We start from the raw sequence: 25146 nt of genomic DNA, 5'->3' as shown, positions 1-25146 counted from the left end.
CCACAGGGAGCTGAGCATGCTTCAGTTCAGTGGTCTGAGATCGCGTTTTAAGTTTATAAAATTAGAGGGTTTTGTCATCTCTCTGTAAACCTTCCCAAAGCAGATTCTTGGTCTCCACTTCCCTTTAGTGAGCGGCTAGGACTCTGACAGGATTGCCTTTACCAGCAGTTATTGCCCAGCCAAAAACTGAGCAGGGAAACAGTGCTTTGAGGACAGAGTATACCTGAGAGATTGTTTTCAAGTATGCTGCGGAGAAGGTCGGTCTCCTCTCACAAACTACCTGAGCTCCCCCGGCACCACACCCTGCTTTGAAGGCGAGGATGTCAAACAGGTTGGCTTTCCCTCAGGGAAGGAGGTGGATCCAGGGCGCTTTGGCTCCCTCCTCATTGGGCGCTGCTGCTGGTTCCCCGGCTCTCCCCGCCTCTGCCTGGGCAATAAATAGATTTCTTCAAGGGTGGGTGGCACCTACGGTGCTGCTCACGGCTTGGCCGTAGCAGAGTCGTTTGCTTTTGATACTCATCTTGTACTAGAAGAGGTTTTTAGGGACATCTCTCTTTCTTGGTGCTTAAAAGCGATGGTGAGGGAACTTTTTGGACAGAGCCACTGATTCTAAGCATCGCCCTCAAACCTTGGCACTGCAGTTGCAACACCTACCGGCGTCGCTTGGAAAAATCAACCAGTGCAATCAAGACACTGCATAGAAGACCATGGGGAAATTCAGAAGTACCCTCTTGTGCCTTGCCTTTCTTCTAGTCCATGTGCAAGGTAAGTGACCTTTACCTTAGTTTATTTCTAGGTTGAGATTATTAAAGATTTAAAAAAAAAAAAAACCTAAAAAAAATAAACCCCAACCCCTCAAAAAGTACGCTTGTACATTTAGAAATGCTTGCTGCCATTATTTTTGTTGTTGCTGCTGTTTCATGAAAAAGCATTTGAGAGCATTTAGATAAGTGCTTCTGCAGTTTCTAAAGACATATGCATATCTTTTGGATGATCACTCGTAACAGCAGTTCTAGTTGGAGATTGTTTGTTACAATTTCTTATTTTCTCTTTAGTGTTGCTTCCTTAAAATTATTCACAAGCTTGGAGTTGAGAATAAACTTTTTAAATGGAAGCTGCAAAATGAAAGCTTCCAGGGGAACTTAATGTTTCCAAAGAGATCCTTAGTCAAACAATAACTTCATGTTTTTAGACCTTTTCTTGGTTATTGTAATTTTGAAACATGTAAGTTACATTGTAAAAACAAATTCTGATTCAGTTCAAGGTTGCTTATGCTTTCATATTGGTGCTCATGCTTTAATAATAATAAATTAATAATTTATTAACTTTAGCCAACTTTTTCCTGAATATATAAAATCGACACACAACCATACTTTTTTTTTTTTCATGCAGAATTAATGAAGAATTGAATGCATTTTGTGCATATTTTTTTACAAATGAATAGCAGTTGGGAAATGTACTCCTTTCATATTGAGGTGTTTTTCTACATTCTAACAGAAATTTCTTTTAGCAAAACATTGTGTAAAACTTTTTTTGATACAGAACCAAAGAGGATCATCCTCTTGAGAATTTGCCATGTAGTGTAGTTGTAACCTTTTCTCTTTTTTTTTGTGTATTAGCATTACTGCAAAAAACGTGGAACACTGTTTGACTGCAGGAAGAAATTGGTCATTAATCACTAGTTCCAAAATTGCTGCTGCTGCTCATCCTCCCACCACCCCTGATTTAAATGGAGGCCTTAGGAGATCTTGCAGTGGCAGGCAGTGAAAAAACCTTGCCTTAAATTAGTGCCATAGTTCCATTTTAATAAATGAGGGATAATTTGGAGATTTGCAGCAAGTAGCTTGACATAGAAACAGCAGAGCAGTAGGACAGCCCTGTAGTATGTTGTGAACAGCGGTGATTCACACGGTCTCTCATCACTGGCATGCAGACTTTCTTGTTCTGGAGGACTCTCTTACGTTGAATATTTCTGTTCAAACAGTCTGAGCATGGGCAAGCCAATTTCCCTATATTCTATCACTTTAATTACAAGGATAGCCAGCCTAACCGTTCTTGCTTTACACGTGCTAATTTAGAGCCAGTTCAAGCCCTGCTTTGGGGAAGAAGTCATTGGTGAAAGCTGCTGTGGGCTTTGGGCAGAGTCTTATGACTGTGGAAACTATTTAATCCACTTTGAAAAGCAAAATTAATTATTTTAAGTCTATGGCAACAGGCACTGAATTTTATCATCAAAGTATTTACCATGTTTCAGGGGACATTTATAGGAACCACTTCTAAGTCCTAATCAACACAGGATGTGAGAAAGGCTTGGCCATGATGATCAAAAGCTGGTCTAAGTTCTTATGATAGGAATGTCTATGGCATGATTCACCTTTTTATATGAAACCTTAATTCTTATCTAAGATGTACCCATCTGTGATAGCTCCTAGAAACTACCGTGCCACCATGGCCAGGCCAGATCACATCATTCTCCTTACCATCTAGTATTTCCTTCAAGTCCAGCTATCTTCAGTTATTTGGCTAGATTACTTTGATGGACTACATCTTGACAGAAGTGTGGCACAACCAAGGACCACATTGTACAAGGAAAGTGAGACCCGATGAAGTTACTTGATCACTGCAGTCTTCTATACTTTTATCTACACTCTGGCTTTTGTTATTTCCAAGCTTACACAGGTTCCATGAGGTCTCCCATATAAGTTGAGCTGCAAGAACTGTGTGAGTGGCTTTTAGCCCAACTCAAATGAAAGAAACTTCCTAGAAAGAACTTCTACTGAAGTTTATGCTAATGTTCCACTATCAGTTACTGTGGCTCAGCTGACCTGTGGTAATTCAGCTTTGGTTGTGTCTACACTGCCCACATAGGGTGTGGTAAGACACAACTTAGGTCCTGGTCCCCAAGTAAGTGAGATCATGCTCCTCTTTGAACATACTAGAGGTCCCATTTAGGCCATACACCTGTGTGCATATCTACAGTGGGGAAGCAGTGCAACCTGAGGGCTCTCTCCTATACGGAGCTGGAAAGCAGCTGAGACAGTCACTCAGACCTGACTGCTCAGAAATGCTCTTCAGGTTCCCAATATAGATACATTCTCCATGGTCTTTAAGACCAACTGATAGATCACGTTTAGTGAGTAACAAAGACAGCACAAAGGTTGGTGGTGTTTAAGATACATTAACTTTACTGCATCAAGTATCACAGCCTACACAGGTAAAAGGAACAGCATTTATTGCCAGCCAGTAAAACCATGTACCACTGTTCAGCTAAGGCTTACAAAGCCATGAACTCAAAACTAATTGTATTCTTGGCTAATTAGGTAGGCACTTTATGGGGAGAAAATTACAGACCTGTTTGGATTTGAGACACTACGTGACTTAGTTTTATGAAGAATGTAGTCTTCACTGGAGTTAAAAGACAGAATGGGAGAGATGGAAAACACAGTCCTGTTTTTCTCATACTGCTCCATCAAGCTCCAGTACTTGCTGTCGCTCCGTGTGAGGTCCCTGCGTATGTGCTGAAGCACTCACCGTATCGGCACAGATATATCAGACAACATTGCTGGGCGCCAAAACTATTTCACTCCCAATACCAGAGCTGCTATCATCTGTAGGCATGTCAGTGCTGTCATCCAAGGGTGTGATGGCAGCTTGATAAACAGACATACCTGAACTGGTTGAAAGGCTAACAACAGCGGAGCTGTTGCAACATCAGGGCTTGGGAAGAGCTAACAACCAGTGGGGTTACTCAGCTTCTTGGGCTCACTTTTCAAACATTGCTGCCACACTGGAAGCCTGGTAGCCGTGTCCAAACTGCCTGTTTTCAGTACGTATTTTTCCCTTATTTGCATCAGTGATTGTCAATCCCTTTCCATCCCATTGACGGTAATAAATCATAGAATCATAGAATATTCTAGGTTGGAAGGGACCTTCAAGATCATCTAGTCCAAACATTGACCTAACTCTGACAAAAAAGCCCTCACTAAACCATGTCCCCTAGAACCATGTCAACCCGTCTTTTGAACACCTCCAGGGATGGTGCCTCAACCGCTTCCCTGGGCAGCCCATTCCAATGCTTGATAACCCTTTCAGTGTAAAAATTCTTCCTAATATCCTACCTGAACCTCCCCCGGCGCAACTTGAGGCCGTTTCCTCTAGTCCTGTCACCTGTGACTTGGGAGAAGAGACCGACCCCCGCCTCTCTACACCCTCCTTTCAGGTAGTTGTAGAGAGCAATAAGGTCTCCCCTCAGCATCCTTTTCTCTAGGCTATTTGTCTATAGACAAATAAAAGTCATAATTCTTCCAAGATTAAAAATCAGTAAAAATATGCCTTTCTGTGGCATTTTGCCTCATGGTTAGGAGGAGAGAAATTCAGATTGGATTGATGAGAGTCTTCCTTCTTTTCCACAGGGGAAGATGACATCTATGAATGTAACGGGAAAATGCTATCTAATCTAAAATCTTGTCTGTAGTACAATACCTCATGAAGGCAAATAGGCCATCCCAATTGACAGAAAGGGCTTGAACGGGTTGTGAAGATGTAACAGTCCCACTTCCACTGGATAGGTTTTGCCTGTCACCAACGCATTTTTTAATTCCTGAGGAATTTATTTAAAAAGCTAAACCACAGCAATATATTTTCAGAGGGCAACAATGTTCCAGATTAAATGACAACAAAAGCCAGAGTAGGCACTGAGATTAACAGACAAATTAAAGCAAAGTCCTTCCTTATGTGCCAGGTTTTATAACATCAGTGGTTGAGGACCCAGGGGCATACACTTCCACACAGGAAACAGTCCTGTGTTGACAGCAACAAAGCCTCCCAGATCACAATCTATATCGCATCAAAACTGCAACTCTACCTGGCAGATTACCATCTGCACAGAGCAGAAATGGAGATATGAGCCAGATATTTCTACTCACAAAGACTGTACAGACCATTGTGATTCCTGAGCAGAGCAGTAGCAAAAAGAGGGCTGGCTCTTTTTCCAGAAATCCAACCATATTTGCAGAGTATTCTGCATGCCAAGACTCTTGATTTCTATTCCCTCCAAAAGCTAAACTGCCAGATCCTCTTCTGAGTCTCCTGCTTTTGAAGTTCAGATACCAACTGATGCTCCATCACCCTTTGCCCAGGGTCAACCAGAGAGGATTCTCTGTGCACTCTGGCAGCATGTGCAGAGGCTTCTTCAGCTCTCCTAATTGCTTTTCTCATTCAGCCCAAATGAGATGAGAGGTGGCTCCTGAGACACTGCAGAGACTTTGTTGCTGAACAGATCTGCCTGCTGACATCCAGCAACTCTTTCCAGCATTACTCTTTTCTAGAAAACATGATCTTACTGGCATGAAACAGAGAAGATGCAGGCATTGCTTCTTTGCTGTCTTGTGTCTTAAACACAGAAGCAAAGAAAGTGTACAAAATGCCCTTATCATCCACTTTAACTTGGCAGTATTACTGACCCCTCGGAAGTAATATAAATAATTATGCTGATGGGATACTGTGACTTCAGGGGGCATAGGATTAATTATACAACAGAATTTCTGAAACAAATTCAACTTGTTGTTAAATTAAAAAATAGCACTACTGAGATCTGTACTACCCATATTAAAGAACTAAAGGTTATTTTGCGTGTATTTTACCAGTGTACTTGGGATGAAGGTGGGATGAGGAACATTAAAAGACACTCTGTGAGTAACAGAAATAGCAAAGCCTGACATCTCCCTGACCTCCAGCATTACCTTCAGCTCCCTCTGCTGTCTCTAAACTACCAGCTGGGGAAAGTGTGGATTAGCCAGCAGGTACTTAGGCAGCGAGGGGTCGCTCAGAGTGCCCAACTCAGCTTTTGTTTGTGCCACACTATAGGCTTTCAGTAGGAACACTTCTATAGGTCTGTTGTTTGAGCCTACCTGCATGTACAGTTCTCATGTAACGTGACTGTCATTAAGCCTGACACCCTCAGACCAAGTGGCTGAAAAGGGATGACAGCTTCACAACCACACAGGGACAGAGAGAAGCTTTGACTGAACAGCCTGCGTCCTAACGGCCTAAGCTGTGCTTCCTCGTGACACAAAGCTGAAAATCTGAGTTTCAGTAAGATGCGCAAACACACGGTGCTGCTTCATCAGACACCCCAACTCCTTTGATCTGCCTGTAATTTTACAGCACATACCAGCTTCTTCTGCACTCACTCTGAAGTAAAACATAGAAAATTATACATGCTATATGTATGCAGGGCATATCACATCATAAAGAACAGCAGCTACCTTTGAACAGCTGTTGTTTCTCCACAGCAAAACAAAGACCATCGAACTAGAAGATTTTCTTTCATGTTTGATGAGAGCATGCTGCACAGACCTAAAGCAGTACTGCCACTCTTGCTTTATTAGTCCATCTTATTTGCTGGTAATTATTTAAATGTGTTCTTGTATGAATAAGTGAGAGAGACCTTTTCATTTCCCTTGAATTTAAACTATAAACAGAAGTGGCCTAGAAAAAAAACCATGAAGCCAATAATCAGGTCCATATGCTGTGGTCTGCGGACTGGAACTTAGATCTTAATTACAGATTTTAAAGCATACTCATTTTCCACCCCAACATCAAGGAGTTGTAATGGTAATCATTGTTTATGGAACGAAAGGGCCATGATGGAAAAAAAAGCTACAGTAGCCTCATCAGGAAATATGGATCATGACAGTATTACATCAAAGAAACAGGACCTGCTCATTGAAATTTTGTCCAAAGTGTCCACTCTAGGGTGTAAACTTTTCTGTTCTTCCATAGCTTTTCTTACATGAGTAATTTCCTTTAAACAAACATAATCGCTTCCGGAATAGTTGGACCAGTAAACGGGTATGTTCTGAATCAGATACCTGAGAGAATACATCCTATTTTCTCATTACAGGAGAAATATGTCTCGTGATTGTATAATAATCAGAAATGATCTATACAAAGAATAACACCATTTCAGCTAAAGAGAACATAAAATGGGTCCCATGAGTGATTTCAGTAACATATTGTTCCTTTTTAGAGAATTTTTGTCCTCATTTGTGAGTCACCCACTGCTTCCTCAGCCCCTGCCAGTTTCATAATATTTTAAGCTCATTGTATCACAGACCAATTCTTATTTAATCACTCTGAAGAAATAATTTTTGTTCTTGTTTTTAAGTAATGCAAAATCAACTTATTTTCCTCTTCTACCTTGCTCACGTTTCTAAGTTAGTTACTTCTAATTTATTTGTAACATAGGTAATCTCATCCCAATCATATGACTGCTCGCCATGCACTCAAAGCCCATTAATTTAATCATATTAATGATAAAAGGATTTATCTAACACACATGTGCATGTATGAATTTAAGATATATGTCCACACACATGTATATACACATAAAGACATGTTTTCTCATGGATCTTATCTTCATTTTTAATACTAGACTATACATATTAAATAAATGCCCGAGAGGTTCATTTCGTCAGCCACATAACCTGACTCTCATTTAGCGATATTCATACTGCCTTATCTAAATGTGCATCATTTTAATGGCCAGAAGCTGTGTTCATATGGATCCAGTGCAGGATTGAACCTACTTATGGAGATTAAAAATTGCAGAGTGATGCCATGGTAGCCTTTTGTCAGAAAACTTCAGACTACAGTCATAATGATGAATAGGTAACATCCACCTGCAGAATCCAGCCCTGTTCCTTGTAAATCCTCCTCAAAAACTGTGGGACCTTGGACCCTTGTGATCAATCAGCTCACAGTTAAAGGGTGACAAGTCCATTTAACATTTAGGTCACAAATTCAACCATAGGCAAAAGACGCTGCTGTCTGCATTTTGGTGACCGGGTATTTGGGTCCCATTTTCAGAAAACTAATATGGGCCTGAGGACAGGACTTTGCAGGGAACTGCCTTGGTGGGGTAAGATGACCTCATCTCTGTGATGCTTCAGCAGGATGTGTCTTATATTCAAGGGAACTTACTAAAAGCTGGCTCAGTGTCGCTGTGGCAAACAGCAACCATAACAGACTCCATAGCAGAACAAGTGGACTAACAAGCATCTTATATCACCAGCCTTCCATACATTACATTTAAAAAGCTCATAGAAAGTATGGACATCAATGAAAGCAAGTGTCCTGCCTGAAAGAATCATTCCTGTAAAAATAGGTGTTGTAACTTTGAAATTTAAGCTACTATATTTTGATGCTTGGCTTTATGGAGTCTATTCTCCCCTGTCTGCCTGCTACAGAGGAGTCTACTGTTAACTATTTAGGCCAGGTCTAAGCTTTGGATTTTTATAGGCACAGCTATGTGTTGGGTAGAGGTGAGGGAACTACATCCCAAATAAGGCTGGCAATGCCAGCAAAAGTCCTGCTGTTTGTACAGTTCATTGTGATTGAGCAGCTAGTGTAAACATAGTTAAAACAGGTCCTTTTGCAATGCAAACTGTATATCCATCTGGAAGGCTTGCTTTCTTAGCTTAAGACTTTCTCATTTGCAGATAAGGATGGTTCTGTGGTGTCACGCAGGAGCTTATAAGCATTTTCTCAAATTCTCTGTTATGAATAATTGTGGACCACCCAACAAAAACCACTATTACAATAATTTCATTTCTATGTAAAAACAGGGATACTCCCAGAAGAAAGGCTAGAAGAGATGCCAAGAAATAGCATACTAGCCCAAAGCAGTAATAACAGAGATAACTCTGAGATAATACCTCCTGCATAGCTAAATCTCTTTGTAACTTTATGCAGGTCAAAAAAAAAATCAACAAAAACCACACACAAGAAAAACCCCAGCCAAATAAAAAACCCCAAAGGAACAAAGCTGTTTTCTCCCCACTAAAGTTTCTTTCATTCTCATTTTCATCAGTATATTTCCAGCTGTTTCTATTATGAAAGCTGGTCCAAAAAAAAAAAAAAAAAAAAGCAGCCATTTTTATATGCGGAAAATTAATTTCTTTCAGTCTGTTTGTTCTGTGAAGAAGCTCAACTAATTTATTTCTATTGTAATTTATCTTCCAAGTTCCCTGAAGTGACTGCAGTTCCTATTGAGCTAAATATTCTCTGAGTCTCTAATGTGTTTTTGTTTTTAGACCCACCATTTTGTGGATGAAATCTGGGCTGTTCAGCTATTTAACCATCTGTTATCCTCCCAAATTAGATTCTTAAAATGTCTAGGTGCAGTCTCAGAAATGGTAACGAGCATTTAAAATTCTGCTCCACAAAATCTTACTCCTTGCGGTCATTTGATGTTATTATCGGAGGAAGTTGGGATGGAAGTCCAAGCAATCTTTTGGTTTATTGGAATATCATTTACCATGCTGCACAGATGTCCACATACAATCTCCCCATCTGTCAAGGTTTATATTTACACAGCCAAAGAGATTTCAATGAAGATTCCTGTCTTACTCCCAATCAGTCATTCTGTGGTGATGTCTGTTTATTTTATTACTTGGTTTATCATAAGAAATAATTAAAAAAAAATAAGCAATCCGAATAATTTCTGCAGGGGGTTTTCAGGCTTCTTTTTTCTTTTCTTAAAATTTCTGTAGTTGTCTTCTATTTCTCCGTTGCTCTTTCAAAAGAGAACACCTCTTGTCTTTTCCCACTTTTTTGATAACAGAGTGGACATACAACAGGAGAGGAAAACATTGATATTGTCCAGGAGAAGGGCAGATGTTAGTAACTGTTTCAGTATGCCGTTTTGCTTTGGTTCTCATGCAATTGGAAGCATCTGCATCATCCTGTTTGAATTCCATATACTCTTTTGATTAGATTCCTCCTTCTATTTTATTCATTTCCCTGACTTCAAAGAAATAATGTACCTGGAAGTTTTCCAGTCTTCCTTCACAAGACGATTTTGTCACATTCTCTTTTCAGCGTTAGGACCTTGGTAGCCACTTTCAGTATCGTTAGTTCCTGCCTGTCAGGACCTGTAACGAAGGAGTTGGTTTGGCCGACAGCTCTTTGGTGTTACAAAATTATTTCTGATGACTCACTTCGATGAGAAATGGTTTGAATTGTGCCAGCAGTATCCTGCAGCAGCAGGGCTCAGGTCACCCAACCTCCTGTAGCACTCAGGATGCCAATTAAGAATGAAGATTTACCCAGAGAACAAAATCAAAGGATAGTCAAACTTAAGACACCCATATTGTCAGCACTGAAGAAAAGCTTCAGAAAAATATAATTTGACCATATAAATTGAGGCAACGCTGGGATTTCAGCTTGTGGGTAGTAGTCTGCATTGGGATCAAATGGCCCCATGGCTGGGCAGCAGCACGGCTGTGACAGCCCACAGGCAGGGGCTCAGCACCAGTAAAGGCTGTTGATGTCCTCAGCGCTCCGTCAGGGAATATATTCTGAGGAAGCCACTTGTCAGTTTTATGTATTTATGTATTTTAATAGATTCATATAAAGAAAACTCCACAACCTGTTAGGGTCTTGGAATGTTATCCATCTAACAACCAAGTCCAAAGCTTACTGGACTTAGCTAGGTTGGCTGAGCGGCCAGAGCAGGGGAAGAACTGGTTGGACAAGATGACTCTCCAAGATCAGTTCAAATAAGAGATAAAATGCTACTCCAATAACATAAATGTTAAAGCTTAATGCTGTTATCTGCTTTTCCTTTCCAAGCATGGGTTTTTCACAAACAGGCTTTTTTTTTTCCTTTCCAAACACAGGTTTTTCACAGGTTTTTCCAAACACAGGTTTCAAAGCTGGTGAGGGGTCTGGAGCACAAGGCTTATGAAGAGAGGCTGAGGGAGCTGGGCTTGTTCAGCCTAGAGAAAAGGAGGCTGAGGGGAGACCTTATTGCTTTCTACAACTACCTGAAAGGAGGCTGTAGAGAGGCGGGGGTCGGTCTCTTCTCCCAAGTCACAGGTGACAGGACTAGAGGAAATGGCCTCAAGTTGCGCCGAATTTTTACACTGAAAGAGTTATCAAGCATTGGAATGGGCTGCCCAGGGAAGTGGTTGAGGCATCATCCCTGGAGGTATTCAAAAGACAGGTTGACATGGTGCTGGGGGATATGGTTTAGTGATTTTTTTTTTTTTTTTTTTTTTTTTTTTGTCAGAGTTGGGTTGATGGTTGGACTAGATGATCTTGAAGGTCCCTTCCAACATAGAATATTCTATGATTCTATGATTCATAGTATTTTATAGGGACAGTTTTGCTTTAGAAGCCATTCACTGTTTTGCATTCCAGCCTCATTTTATCTTTTCTGTCAGCCACCAGCTATAATTAAGTTCACAGACTTACGTGAATATCCTCATGGGAATCCAAACATTTCTACTTTATGCTCCTGTGCTGATTTTTATCTGAGGATCACACAGTGTTTTAGCACTGATAATTAATCTTTCCAGGAGCTCTTTGACACAGGTGACAGCTATTATTCAGGAACAGTAATTAATGTGAAGAATGCCATGGAGATGGACAGCATCTGTTGAGAAGAGAGGGCTGAGCTGAACGCAGAGTGCTGTTGTGCTGGAGAACCTCTGAACCTCTCTCTGTTCCTCAGTTTCCCCGCTTGAACAATGATGCTTTTCTTGCTGTGAAGTGTTCAAGACATACAAAGAAAAACACTTAATTGAAGAGTTAGGTATTAAGACTTTTAGACAGGATAATAAATAGATGCAAATCAAGAGGCTTACTTGACAGAGCACAGTAGAACATTTCTGCATAGGGAAGCCATGGCATGTCATGACTTTTTGCAGGTTTGTGCAGGGTGATCTTATATTTCATGTGCAAAACACAAGGATGGTGAAGTTTCAGTCTGGATGAAAACTTATGGATACATACTCTGCAAAGAGAATTTTCATGAGGGCTGTGTATGAAAAGGAAGGGGGCAGATTGTAGAGAGTGGAAGTAAAACTCCCATGAATAGCTGTGTTTGTTCAGTTCAAAGTCCTATGCTTCAGTTTATACATTTAAAACATTTTCTAGCTTTATTTACCTGCTAACTTCAAAAGTCAGGGTGCTAATGCCTCACTGTGACATTCTATGACATCATTGTCACCTAACACAGAACAGGAAGGGTTCTTTTCTCCCCTTCCATATTTTTTAAGGTACAGCAGAAACTAAATTAGGAAAACTCATCTTTATATTTTTTACCACTGGCACATGTTACAGGAAGAATTTAAAAAAAACTTGATTCACGTTACAAGTGACTGTAAGGCAGGCTTGCCAGTAAAGCTGTTTTCTGAAGCTGAGCTAATAAAATAATAATGAAAATATTAACAGTTCTTACCTACTGATCCTGGTTTGCGCGTACTGTGCTGAATGCTACTTTCAGCCGTCTCCCGGCAATAGTCCTTTTGCCCTGCAACAGACAACCTGTGCCCTTCAAAGGCATGTTTGCACAGCGGCAGAATATGAGTAACGTGAGAGAGCAGTTTCTCTTTGCTTCTTCGAACAGCTTCTTTGAATTAAATGAGCCCATCTCGCACGGTCATTCAGGACTGCAGGGCACAGGGACAACAGCCGACAGCTTGCTCTTTGCCTGCTCTTGTTTGGATGGATTCCTCTTTTGCCTCTTACTGGTGCTCTGGATTTTTCCAGAGCCCTCAGATCTGGAGGTCATGTAAACCTGCCCACTGACCTAGTCTCTTTACTTTTTCATCTTCCTTCTAGGTCAACGTGATTTTGATTTAGCTGATGCTCTTGATCACCCAGGTAGGTAAATCTCCTATCCTTCTTTTACTGTGGCATTTAGGCCCAATAATAAATCTTAAGTCCTTTTCCTTGAGGACTGGAATATGAAGTGCCTAGTGCTTAAGTTAAAGATACACAGAAATGAGAAATGCTAAATTTCAATGTTTCTGTCATAAAATTTAAATTTTCTTTAAAACAAAATAAAACAAAAACGGCTTTGAAAACATACGTAAAGAACATATGAGCTCTCTAGATTTGCAGATACCTTCTTTTGATAAGTCGAAAAAGTTTAAGCTGTTATTGTTTATTGGAATGTTTTTGTGTCCCACAGACGACATAATCACCAGGAGACCTACAGTGATCAGAAAACCAACAAGGCCTGTGTTGAGTGAGTAATGAGAACAATGGGTCATAGCTGATTTTAGATAAGCAGAAACTGTTTCCAATGAGATTCTTGATCATATTTGCTAATGTACTGTAGCTGAGATCGTTTGTGTGAATAGCTGTCTTCTGTATGTAAAGTAAGTGGGTTTTAGACAACTACCAATTACATGTCTTTACTGCTTCCAGTAAGAATTTAGAGCATGACCAGCCACTGATGGCATTTTATGTCCTGAAGATCTTCTTCATGCTTTTCCAGCCTATATTGAACTCCCAGGGGAGTATAATAATGGGTAACTGTTGCTAAAAATAAGTAACTGTTTTTCTACTTTTTTTCCATTATTTCTTCTTTTAGCATAAATATTCATGATGCTTGATAATGCATGTGGAAAAAAATCAGAAAGAATTGGGGTATTATTTCTTCTCCCCATGTATTTACTTAAAACTATCTAGTACTGATTCCTACAAAACCCTGTGTCAGAAAGGAAAAGAGGCCCTGAACAGTGGGGAGGACCAAAAAGTTTTAGCTGTAGTCCTGAGGGCGACAAATGACAATTTCCAATAAACACTCATTACTGTTGAAAAATCCCAAAGCCCAAACAACAAAACCATATATGCATTTATGATGGAACACTTTATGATAACATAGAGATTTTTCAGCTAAACTAAACTGAAAGAAATTTCTGACTATCAAACAAAATGCTTGAATTAGGAAATGCTGGATAACGTGAGCCCACAAAACAACTTTCAGTCTTTTTCTGGATAAACAATGCAATAAATCTTTAGGTACACACAAGCAGTTACATTTTCCACATGATTTTCTGGCTTGCACTTTGAACAAACAAGGCAGCATTTTGCAAATGTGGTAGCTACTAAGTCCTGTATTGGTTGCATTCTTCCTTCTCACTTCATTTTGCAAAGAAAATCTGTGTTTGACCTAGATTAGAAGTGTCCATTGTAAAGTATTGCTAAGCCACCGACCTCTACTTAGCTCACTGTCCTGACTTCCTTTGAAGTCTGTGGAGAGAAATCAGCATGTCTAGGGACAGTTCATATCACTCTAAATGTGGATTTGTTCTCATCCTAATATAGCCATTTTAAGTAGGTTACTTGAATCGTGCCCTAAAAGGCTCTGTCCTCAGTCATGTTTAAAAGTAACCCAGGGATGCCAATATCAACAGTGAAGCTGCCTCAGTCAGGTGAAAGGAATTTCATTTTTAGGGACCCCTAAATCTGTTAGAGAAATGACCATTAGATGACTATCCACCCTACCTGAATCAATTTCACTAATTCTTGGGAAAGAAGAACTCCATATTTTCCAGATGAATTTGGAATCTCTTTCAGCACTGAAGAGGATTGCAGGAAGTTTAAAAGCAATTAAAACTAATTTTAAAAAACAGTGTTAAGTATGTCCTAGCATCTGTCTGATGCTTCATCCTAACTTCAGAGTTTTCTCTTTGTCTCATTCAGCCAGTATCATTAAGAAATGAGGCTGGCTGAGATGATGACTTTGGTTGAGCTGGGGCCAATTATTGCACAGGCCATGTCCTCCGGGCATCGCTTCCCTCATAGAAACCTCTGCCTGAGTTGAAGCTCTCCTGTAGGCACATACCATCTAGTGTAACAAAGTTTAACACAAAACTTAATGGAAGGAGAAGGTGACGTTTATTTACAAAATCTCTAAATAAGTTGATTTCACCCACTCACATTCCTCCTGCCATTGATTTAATTCAGCCATACACTCAAACCCACATACTCATGAGCACCTGAGTGGGTGCTCAGGTGGTCTGGTGAGCACCACAGGACAAGGTACACCAGCTTATCCTGTCTCTGAGGTTCTTCATGATCAGAAATGACAAGCTAGTTTATGTACAAATCTTTTATACCCTTTGGGAGTCATCAGCTATTATGGAGAGGTTCTTTGCCTCATAATCTTGCTTACTTCAGCATCTCTGAACCCTAGACCAAGGCCACTGCTGGCGACTGTCTGGTTTTGCTTGTTTGGGGTACACAGACTATGTCTACAGTGCATTTTCTGGGTGGGCGAACAGGAAAAGTAGTGGAATAGGTGATATGCTGCAACGTTTGGCGTTAGAGTGCCCTTCTGCTCTTCTTCTGCTGACAAGTCATCTGTGCTGTCGTCTTATCAGAGTGCAGACCTGCTGGTTTTGACAGAAACAACACATTCCTCAATTTTACTGCTGGGAATGGTGACCTTTACTGTCTGTTCTTTTAACCCTCCACTCTGCATTTTTTTCTGGTCCCTACAGACACACATGCAATTCCATTTGTATTTCATTCATACCAACCTTAACATTTCTGTAACAGATCTCTGCATGAACCCTCCAGAGTGGAACCTTGCATTTTACCTGAATTCTTCATCCCCACAATAAATTGAACCCAATTTGCAAATTATTGCTTCTTACAGTGTTAGCATTTCACATGTAAAGGTATTTTTGAAAAGCAGCTCTCTGCTGGCTGGACACAGACAGGATCAACACCTGGCTTAACAAGAGCAAACCGAGTCATGTTGTATGAATTTGATTATTTTCCTGCCAGATTTCCTGGTGACATCAAAGCATTTCTGAGTTGTTACGCAAATGAGACTAGATACTGTGCAAAAGCATCTTCCCACTCCCTCTGGATATAAAGAACACATGAAGGCAGACTTCTGCACAGTCATGCAGATGGATTTTCCTGGGTTTTTGGAATGATAATGAAAAAAATACATTTGAGTGTCTACCTAAATTTTCTGTGGCAATAAACACCAAATCAAAATTTTGGTGGCTTTTCCTGTTCCTTCTGATTCATTCCAGCACTCTAAATTTATAAGGAGCAAGAAAGGGATCCTTGGAGTTATAAAATCCATTTAATGTGTTTCTGCCTATTACTCGGTGACCTCTCAGCCATTCCATACAGACCCTAAAATATCATGCACAAGCTCATATCCACACCTGCATATTAGAAATGGAGTTCCTCTTGTTTATGCATCTGTAGTTCATTGACAAACTGTTAACTGGAAGGAAAATTCCATCCCAGGTACAGTGAGATGGGTACAGAGCTGGGGGAATGGCAATAGCCTGTTGGTTCTCTGTGTAACATGCACATGCAGACATTTGAGTGTAGTTTACAACTCTTATAGCTCAGCCAAAGAAAAACAGACTGTTGCCTAACCTCAGACAGGCATATATGATCACTTGAAGCAAAATTTTTTATGTCACCATGACCCTTTACATAAATTAGTTCGTTCAAATCTCTCTTCTGAAGTAGGCTTATTTCTTCCCGATATTTGTTCTTGAAATGGGTATTCAGTTTTAGCAGTTCAACAAATTATACCTGAGCCAAACGTGCATATACCAGTTTTAACCACAAACATAATTGTTAATAAAAGAGTATATTTAAAAAATAGATAGATTTTTATACCTTAACATAGCTAATTTTATTTATGTGCTTGCAAATACTTTAAAGAGGTATTGATCTTGATTCCACTATGGGATTTATTCTGAGTTTATTTAAGGCAAGAATAAATATTTTGTATTTTGAGTAGAAAATACAGTGTCATTTGTCAATTATTTTGTGGGCAAATATTAAATTCTATAAGAGTTTTCAAGAGAAATGTGGTACCTTATTTGAATTTGTGGGACTGACCTGAAAAAGTTGTTTGTCAAACATTCAGTTGTACATTTTCTATTAAAACTAACATTCCACTTCCCTCAAAAATTGTGTGTAACTCACTTCTCTACATCTTCCTCCATTTCATTTTTAGACAATGATCTGCATTTAGGAGATGCTCTTGGTGGGGGTGAGTACTCTCTTCTTTTCTCAAATATAATGATTGGGTTTTTTTGGTAGTCTTTTTCTGAAGTCTGCCTAATTTGTGAAAAGAGATTTCAAGACTGTAGGAGGAACTGTAATGATGGGAGTCATGATAACTCATGTACCTGCAGACTTTTGCCAGAGGCCACCATGCAGAGTGAGGACAGCAGGATGGGCTGTGTGTGGTTGCCAGCTACAGGAGCTTGCAGGCTGGCCTACCTGTAGGAACTGAAGTCAGTGATGGTTTACATTGCTGTGCCAGGCTGCCAAGGTCATGGCTGGGGAGAGGATTTATGGCCCATTCAGCTGCGATGGTTCAGGGTGGTGGCCTTTGGCAGAAGGTTGAAGACAACAGGTGATGACAGTAGTTTTTTCAGCTACCTAAAATGAGTCTGCCTAAGATTAGGAACCAGAGGTAACAGTGGATAGAGAGACATGTGAGCTGCTTGTAGCTCTGCCGATCCCAAATTAGAAATGCAGAAAGGAATGTTTTTCAGAGATGAGCACTGATGGGCATGATATAGCTTAAGCTTGAAGCAGTCAAGCTGTTGTAACCAGCTGTAACTTCCAGGTATTTCTATAACATCCAGAACTGACCCAGGAAGTATTCGCAATACTGTGCTGAGCTGCGTAGACATATGAAATCCTTGACTTTGGGAATTTTTGCACCACATTTTGTTTAGTGTGTTTAGAGGATGTCAAATGCTCAAGAAAGGTTCTTGTACACTGAAATTACCTAAAATGCAAGTAGTATTGAATCAAAGCCTGAAGTTCCACTTGAATCAAGGCTAGACAAAAGAAAATTACTTCTCAGACCATTGCACAGAACCTCTGATTTATGACTACAGTCAGAGTGGTCTGGTTTACTAATGTTTCAGTCTTAGAGAATCGTAACTTTTATATCATTCTTTCCCATTTCCAGGGCTTTCCGCATTTCCAGGTTACCCTGTTGCATTTCATGCTTGTGTTTGAATGACAAGTTAGTCCACAGTCTATAAAGCTGAATCTGATTTTGTTTATAATTTCCATGTTAATACTGTCACTTCTTCCTGCCCATACTGTTCCACTCCTGCAAGTTTTTAATGGGTACATTTACCCATCCATAAAGATGTATTTAGTATGTTGATTAAATTCTTAATTAAATGCTTAAGTATCTTCACTAAAACCCACCTTTTCATTCAGAGGATGGCAAATGATGTTTCCCTCAGTTTTTATTTCTTTGCTCCATTTTCAGTTCAGGTTCTTAATTGACATTCGTACACGGTATAATGGGATTTATGATATGTACCTCATTATCAATAGTTCTGAAGACATTATTTTTTCACTAGTTCTGCCACAGAATATATCTTCTTATGCTTAGAGAAGACTAAGTGCAGCATCATAATAGAAATGAATAATGGGATCAGTAGATTTCTGCTTTTGTGCCATGGAGTCTTAGTTCATTACACAGACATCTGGAACAGAACAAGTCTCTCCTATTGAAGAGAATTAATTAGGCAAAGTCTGATTCAGCAAAGCTTGAAGACTCTACCTAAAATCCATTCACTCTAGGCTAAACTTGCCTGAAGTTAAGCATATATCTAAATAAGTTTCTGAATCAGAACCTAAACGTTCCTCACAAACAGAAGTATTATATTCAGCAGCTAGGCAAGAAGAAAAGAAGATAAAAGGGCATCTGGCATGTACTGACAGGGAAAGAAAGATTTAAGGAGAGGGAGAGAAATTGGTATTTATTTCTGTGACCTAACTTTGATTTATTCAGAGCTAAGTTTGCTGTCTGGCTAGGAGAACAGTTAAATATGTGACTGAACTGGTTGGAGAAAGGACTGCAAGAAGGAACCTAGTCTATATATGCAGAGCAACAGCCCTGGGAGTTAACTTTGGCAGGTTTTGAACTGAGTCAGCTCTTGCTGTTCCAGCACTGTATGTGTGGTTTGAAAACTGCTATTAGTCATCAGATCTCTCACTCTATCCAATGCTTTTCTTCCTAATACTTTGGCAAAAATTAAGCCCAAATACCAACACAAAGTCCTAAACAACAAAGCTGAAGTCTGCATCCATTTTGCACTGTTCAAGAGTCGAAAATTCATCATGCATTAGATAAATTCAGCATGTGTTAGATGAAACTAATCTGCAGATCTTATTAATACCTGCTGATGGCACAGAGGTAACCTGTTGCCTCCTGCCCACCCCAGAACACCAGCTTCTCTGTCGGCTCTGTAGAACTGTGCCACTGACACCTACAGTAACACACTGTGCTTCCCAGCTGTCAGCATTAAACAATATTACCACTTGCCAGAAATACAAGAAATATTTTCCTTCAACATTTTTGTGAATTCTTCTGTCATTTTAACTTTGAAAATATTCTTTTGTCACTTTCTAGTTAGTTTTAGTAGCTAGCTATTTGTTGATATAGTGCTTGGGACTTTTTAACTAGGGACAAGGTCTTTTTCTTTGTTGACCACAGGATAAATTAGAAACAGGTATAAAATCTCAGGTTATGATACTCTTTATTTACAGCTCACAGTTTTGCCTGTACAACCATCTAACAATATTAATTATCAATAGGTGACATCCCAAGACAACCTTTATACCCACCTCTTCCACCACGACCGGGAAGCCATAGTAATTCTGGTAAGAATATTTTCTCCTACGAAAATCTAGCACTATGAGCTGTTCAGAGCAGATATTTTGAACAGTTTACTCTAAATAGTATTTATCATCCCTTTCCTCCACCTCCCTTTTGTAATTGCTGTTCCTGACCCAGTGTTTGGAAAGACTTTCTGAGTTTTAGTGTTGGTATAATAAAGCTTTTCTGTCTGCCCAAAATGTGGGCTATTGACTCCTAAGTGGCGTGAGACAAACACTCACGTTGTTTGCCTTTTCATTTTGGGTATGTATACACTAAACTGTGCTAACTAACGTTCTGATTTGACATCTAGCCACAGGGTGTGGATAAGCCTATCATAGAATCATAGATTCACAGAATACGAGGTTGGAAGGGACCTCAAGGATCATCTGGTTCAATCTTTCTTGGCAAAAGCACAGTCTAGACAAGATGGCCCAACACTATTTCCAGCTGAATCTTAAAAGTGTCTAGTTATGGGGAATTCACCACTTCCGTGGGGAGATTATTCAAATGGCTGATTGTTCTCATTGTGAAAAATTTTCCTCTTGTGTCCAATCAGAATCAGGAATAACTTGTACCCTTTACCCCTCGTATTTCCCATGTGATTCCTTGTAAAAAGGGAGTCTCCATTTTCTTTGTGGCCACCCTTTAAATACTGGAACGTGGTGATATCGTCTCCCCTAAGCCTTCTTTTCTCAAGGCAAACAAACCCACTTCTCTCAGCCTTTCCTCATATGGTACGCTTCCAAGCCCTTTGATCATCTTGGTGGCCTTTCTCTGGACCCTCTCCTCCCTGTTCATATCTTTTTTGTATAGCAGGGACCAAAACTGAACACAGCATTCCAGGTGTGGCCTGACAACTGAGTAGAGTGCAATAATGACTTCTTTATCTCTGCTGGTGATGCCCTTGTTGATACAACCAAGCATCCTGTTGGTTTTATTTGCCGCAGCTGCACACTGTTCACTCATATTGAGCTTGTTGTCCACCAGGACCATGAGGTCCCTTTCCACAGAGCTGCTTTCCAGCCAGGTAGATCCCAGTCTGTGCTACACTCCTGGATTATGTTTTCCCAGGTGCCTATGTTCAAATCCATGATGAGATGTCCATCTGAGATGGCCCTAGGGCACACAACAGGTGGGACTGCGGAGATGGATGTAAATCTGTATTGGTTTTGAATGTAGTCCCAGACACCCACTGAAATAAAGTGGAAGTAGCACATCTACCCGAGCTACAACCATGTATCCCATATTTATTTCTGGTATGATTGTAGTGGTGAACCATGGACAGGTCCTTCTGGCATCCTTCTAGAGTCTTTCCTGGAAAGGACTTCCTGCTCCAGGAACCACTGGGATTTGAGATGTCTATATTATATAAGGATTTGTGGTACTGAGAACCGAAGCCCACACATTCCACAGGTACCAAGAGAGATGCAGAATGGGTAGACAGCAACAGCTTTAGTACTCCACCTTCCAGGTGAATTTGAATAGGTGACCATACAGTGCAAGGCACCTGACCCATCCAGCATGTCGAATCTGGGAATTCAAAGGCGCCTCACCCCTCTCTAGTACATTACAAAAAGACCCAACAAAGGAGCTGAGGGAGTTACCATTGATCAGATAATTTTGCAACAGAAATCCTAATCTTTATTTTACAGGAGGTTTTGATGACTCAGATCTCCTTGATGGGAAGCCTCTACCACCACACATAGCAGGTAGTATTTCACAATTCTCCTTGCAGCTTCTTCCAAATACTTGTAAGTCAGAGCTGGCTAGTTTTGCTTTAGTGGTAATCTGTTTGTCACTGAAGGTATAGGACAAGACTGCTATTTTTATTTAGATTAGTTATCCTTCTCCGCAAACCATGACTTTGAGCCTGAAGCTCAAACTTGAAACATATTCCTAAACATTTTGTAGCATTCTGCCATATGCCAGAACCTTGCAGGATTAATCCCTTTGAATTTAGCTAGGACAGAGTCCCAAGGCAAGGGTCTTCTGCTGAGAACTGCAAGTAGATGCACTGGGCCTATGATCTTGACTTAAATTATTGATAAATCATCTAATTGTCTGGCAGTAGAGACTAGCCAGAGTATACCGGCCCCCCACTCCCTTTATTTAGAAAATAATATTCTTCTCCAAAAATGAAGTATCAGGAGGATGGACGGTTATTCCTCTGGCCAGCGCAACTGTCAGTCAGGACTGGAAGCGGAGCTCCTCTCCCACAGTCCTGCCGAGCCACCCCCTTTCACCTCCTGTACGAAATCACACTGTGCTAAGACTATTCTCAAAACAAGATAAAATTGATGAAAATTCATCCTCTATTCCAGGAGAAGAGGAGCATCATTTCAATCATGGAGGAAACACAGGTATAGTTAATGATTTATTCTATAATTTGTTTCTGATCATGACAAAATAGTAAGAAAATGTTAGCCTTATAGAGGTAGTACATATACTAGATTAGACTGTAAGACACTGTTTTCACACCAGCTGTAATGTAACATAATTTCTAGTCTTCTGCTTAATTTATTTAATGAATTTCCAATGTTTCACCAAACAATTATCACAGCTTGGTAAAAGCACACCTTAGTAGAAAACAGGTTTAAGTCAAACCATTTCAATGCCTCTGAAAATAATCTCTCTCTTTTTCCACAGATTCAGGATTAATAGCTGGAGTTACATCTCCTATAATTTCTGCTTTCGTAATACTAGTTGTTGGATCGATAGCGGCCTACTCTGCTTATAAGAACAAGAAACTTTGCTTCAAACCACATGGTAAGCCAAATTGGTTTCCAGCTTTCCAAGTTGCTTTAGCGCTGGAGCAGATGGGAATTTTACAATCAATTTCAGTGGGGACAGGAATAGGTCAGGGATGAGGGAATATGAAAATATCATCCTAAACAACCTCACTGGTCTATATGAGGTACTGGTAATCAATGTTCTTCATCAAGAACAAGTATAGGAAGCCATAATGTGCCCAGAAGATGGATGTACGCCACTTTATGAAGGAAATTGCACGATGTGAGGTTCTGCCACTAGAGGTGACTGACTGTCGTGGCCCTGTGTGCGGAAACCAGTCTACGTGGCCCAGATCAGCCTTGTCCGGGGCATCTGCATGTATCCTCTGGCCAGGGCCCCCATTTCAGCTCTGGCTTGGGTGGGCCTCCTGCCACATCCCCCCATGCCTGCCCGGGCCATGAGTCCGGATGGCTGGCTGGCTTTTCTTCCTGGCTTGACCTTGAGTGGGCCAGTTCACCACCTGATGATGGCTGGCCCATCCGTGGGGCCCATTTGCCATCACCGCCCCTGCGTGCGCGCCCGCCACCAGGGAGACGATAGCCCAGGCTCCTTTGCAGCTGCCCTCGGCTCCCAGCATTTCAGGAACAACCCAGCCCTGGCCCTCAGCTGCCACAGAGGTGAATTTAAACCTCAAATTCATGTTATTTGTTCCATAATGGGATTAATGACCAAGACATAAGAGAAACATAAGAGGTGTGTGGAGAAGCTTCACAGGTGTTTCTGGGGGACCTGGGGTGCCCTTGGGCTGGGGCTGCCGTAGTGGGGTCTGGGGCAGCTGCTGCTGGTGAGGCACATGGGGAAGGCTTGGACAGGGTTACACAGGGGACATCCAGCCAGAGCATGGCCTGGCATACCCCAGGAGAGTCAGGTCAGGGCCGTGAGGGCTGTTAGTGCCCTCAGGGTCTGACAGACACTTATTTTCCTCTGTTTCTATGGTCGGGGTGTAACTAAAGCACCAGGCCAGTGATCCCGCTGCCCTCTGGAAAGGGAGAGTGAGACAAAGGGTGAAGGCCGTCTATATGCACCTGGGGATATGAGGTTCCCCCCTGTTGCCTCAAAAAGAACAAAAAAAAAAAGTCCAGAAGAGCTGGCAAAGGGCATCCATGGTGGAAATGCTGAATGCCCAATCTTCATTTTTCAGGTGGGGCTACAGTGTAAGCCTCTGGAAGAAGAGCTGCCCTCTGATCACAGGCTCCCTTGGTTGGTGACATTCACTCCCCGGATCCAACAATTTTTTTCTACTTTATCATTCTGACAAAAGAAAAGCTTCCTTCTAATGAAAGTTTTGTTGAGACATTGCAATCCTCTTCTCTTTTACCCGGTGTCGGTCTTGGACCTTGAGCTTTACATCATCAAAGATGTGCTTAAAATGTCCGTGAATAATATTGAATTATCTGACCTGCATTCATAAAGGCTGGATACGCGTTTTGATTCAGAACTTATTTTTAAACAACAAAGAAATCAAGTTTAATATAAGCTAAAAATGGAAAGTTTTTGGTTTGTCAGTGATTGAGTCACTGAACAATTTTAATTTTTTTTCTCTTTTCAAAATTAACCAAAATACTTAATCCTTCTGATAGAACAGGAATAATGAAATTACCATTTTCATTCATACTGTTGGGTTTCTTTGGTGTATTTCTGTATTGTTTATAAAGTCTAAGGAAAACTTGAAGTTGTATAAAGGATTAAAAAATTTAATGTCTTTACTTTGTATTTATGTCTGAATTCTAGCAAAGTGAAATGAGCTATAGATGGAAAATTCATTTTTAACGTTAAAATATAGCATGAAAATAATATGTACATTGACAAACCAGCGTTTAAAAAAATAAAAATGAGAGGAACTCATGCTGATTTTATTTATTTATTTATTTATTCTGAAACGGTGTTTAGCTCTTCTCAGGAACTGGAATTTGATGTAAATTTAGCTTCTCTTCTTGAAAACTTAGGCCCTACTCTAGGAGCCTTTAAAGGCATTAATCTGGCAGGCTGGGTTTTTTTTTTAAGAACCATATTATTCATAATTTTTGTAAAGAGAAAATAAGCACCAAGTTTTCAGAATAATTTAGAATGAGTCTGTGACACTTTGTTCTAATAAAATCTTTGTCACACCAACTATTCAACTTCATACATATGTGGAGGTATGGTTGATACAGTTTTGTTAGCAAGGCTGTTTTGTCTTTTTCCCTTATTCCTGATGAACCTTGCTGTGCTAATAAATGTCCTTACAAAGACAAACCTATCAACAAAAACTAACACTTTTCCAGTCTCTCTGCTTTCATTTAGCTAACTGAATCAAAATATTCACAAATGAATTAAATGCAAATGAAAGCTGGCAAAACTAGTAGTTTACTGATGTAATTCACAATACAGCTGTTTTAGCTAATTCTTTAAAGCATAGAGGAAATCTCTGTGTGTTTTTATCTTCCTCTTATATGTGAAGCATGCTTTTTCTTACTGAAATTACATGTAGATGGAGGTAAACATGATTTTGTGTTTATTAAATTATTGAGAGAAAGACATCATCAGAAAAACTACTTTTTTATGAAAGAAAATATTATTCTATCTAAATTAAAGAAAATATTATTCTATCTAAATTATATTTGACATGGATATATATCAGTTGCTGAGGAGATTACCATAATATTTATTTTGATCCTGAAAGTAGAGAAATGATAATGTACATCAGTTTAAATACAGAAACATCTTGACAACGCACCAACGAGCACCTTTGTGGCTATCACTTTCAACTTACGAATACTAACATATTTTTAAATTGCTTTTCAAGGACATTTGATATTTCTTCAAAAATTCTAATTTTCCATGTTAATAGTTAAAACAGATTGATATATATTTTGTCAGGTAGATGTAAAGTTTGA

General features: G+C 40.1%; 1 protein-coding gene across 1 annotated transcript; it reads left to right on the top strand.

Annotated features, from left to right (window-relative positions):
• The first annotated feature begins 707 nt into the window (after positions 1–707).
• On the top strand, positions 708–23428 carry XG (Xg glycoprotein (Xg blood group)). The gene is made up of 9 exons (XM_074149443.1): positions 708–765; positions 12631–12672; positions 12983–13039; positions 16799–16834; positions 19417–19482; positions 21133–21189; positions 21802–21840; positions 22127–22246; positions 23412–23428. The coding sequence occupies exons 1-9, from the start codon at positions 708–710 to the stop codon at positions 23426–23428; spliced, it is 492 nt and encodes a 163-aa protein (XP_074005544.1).
• The last annotated feature ends 1718 nt before the right edge of the window (positions 23429–25146 follow it).

The sequence above is a fragment of the Numenius arquata genome, chromosome 1 (genome assembly GCF_964106895.1).
Source record: "Numenius arquata chromosome 1, bNumArq3.hap1.1, whole genome shotgun sequence".
NCBI classification, from domain to species: domain Eukaryota; kingdom Metazoa; phylum Chordata; class Aves; order Charadriiformes; family Scolopacidae; genus Numenius; species Numenius arquata.
The sequence above is the reverse complement of the archived record's forward strand: the minus strand, read 5'-3'. Positions and strand labels throughout refer to the sequence as shown.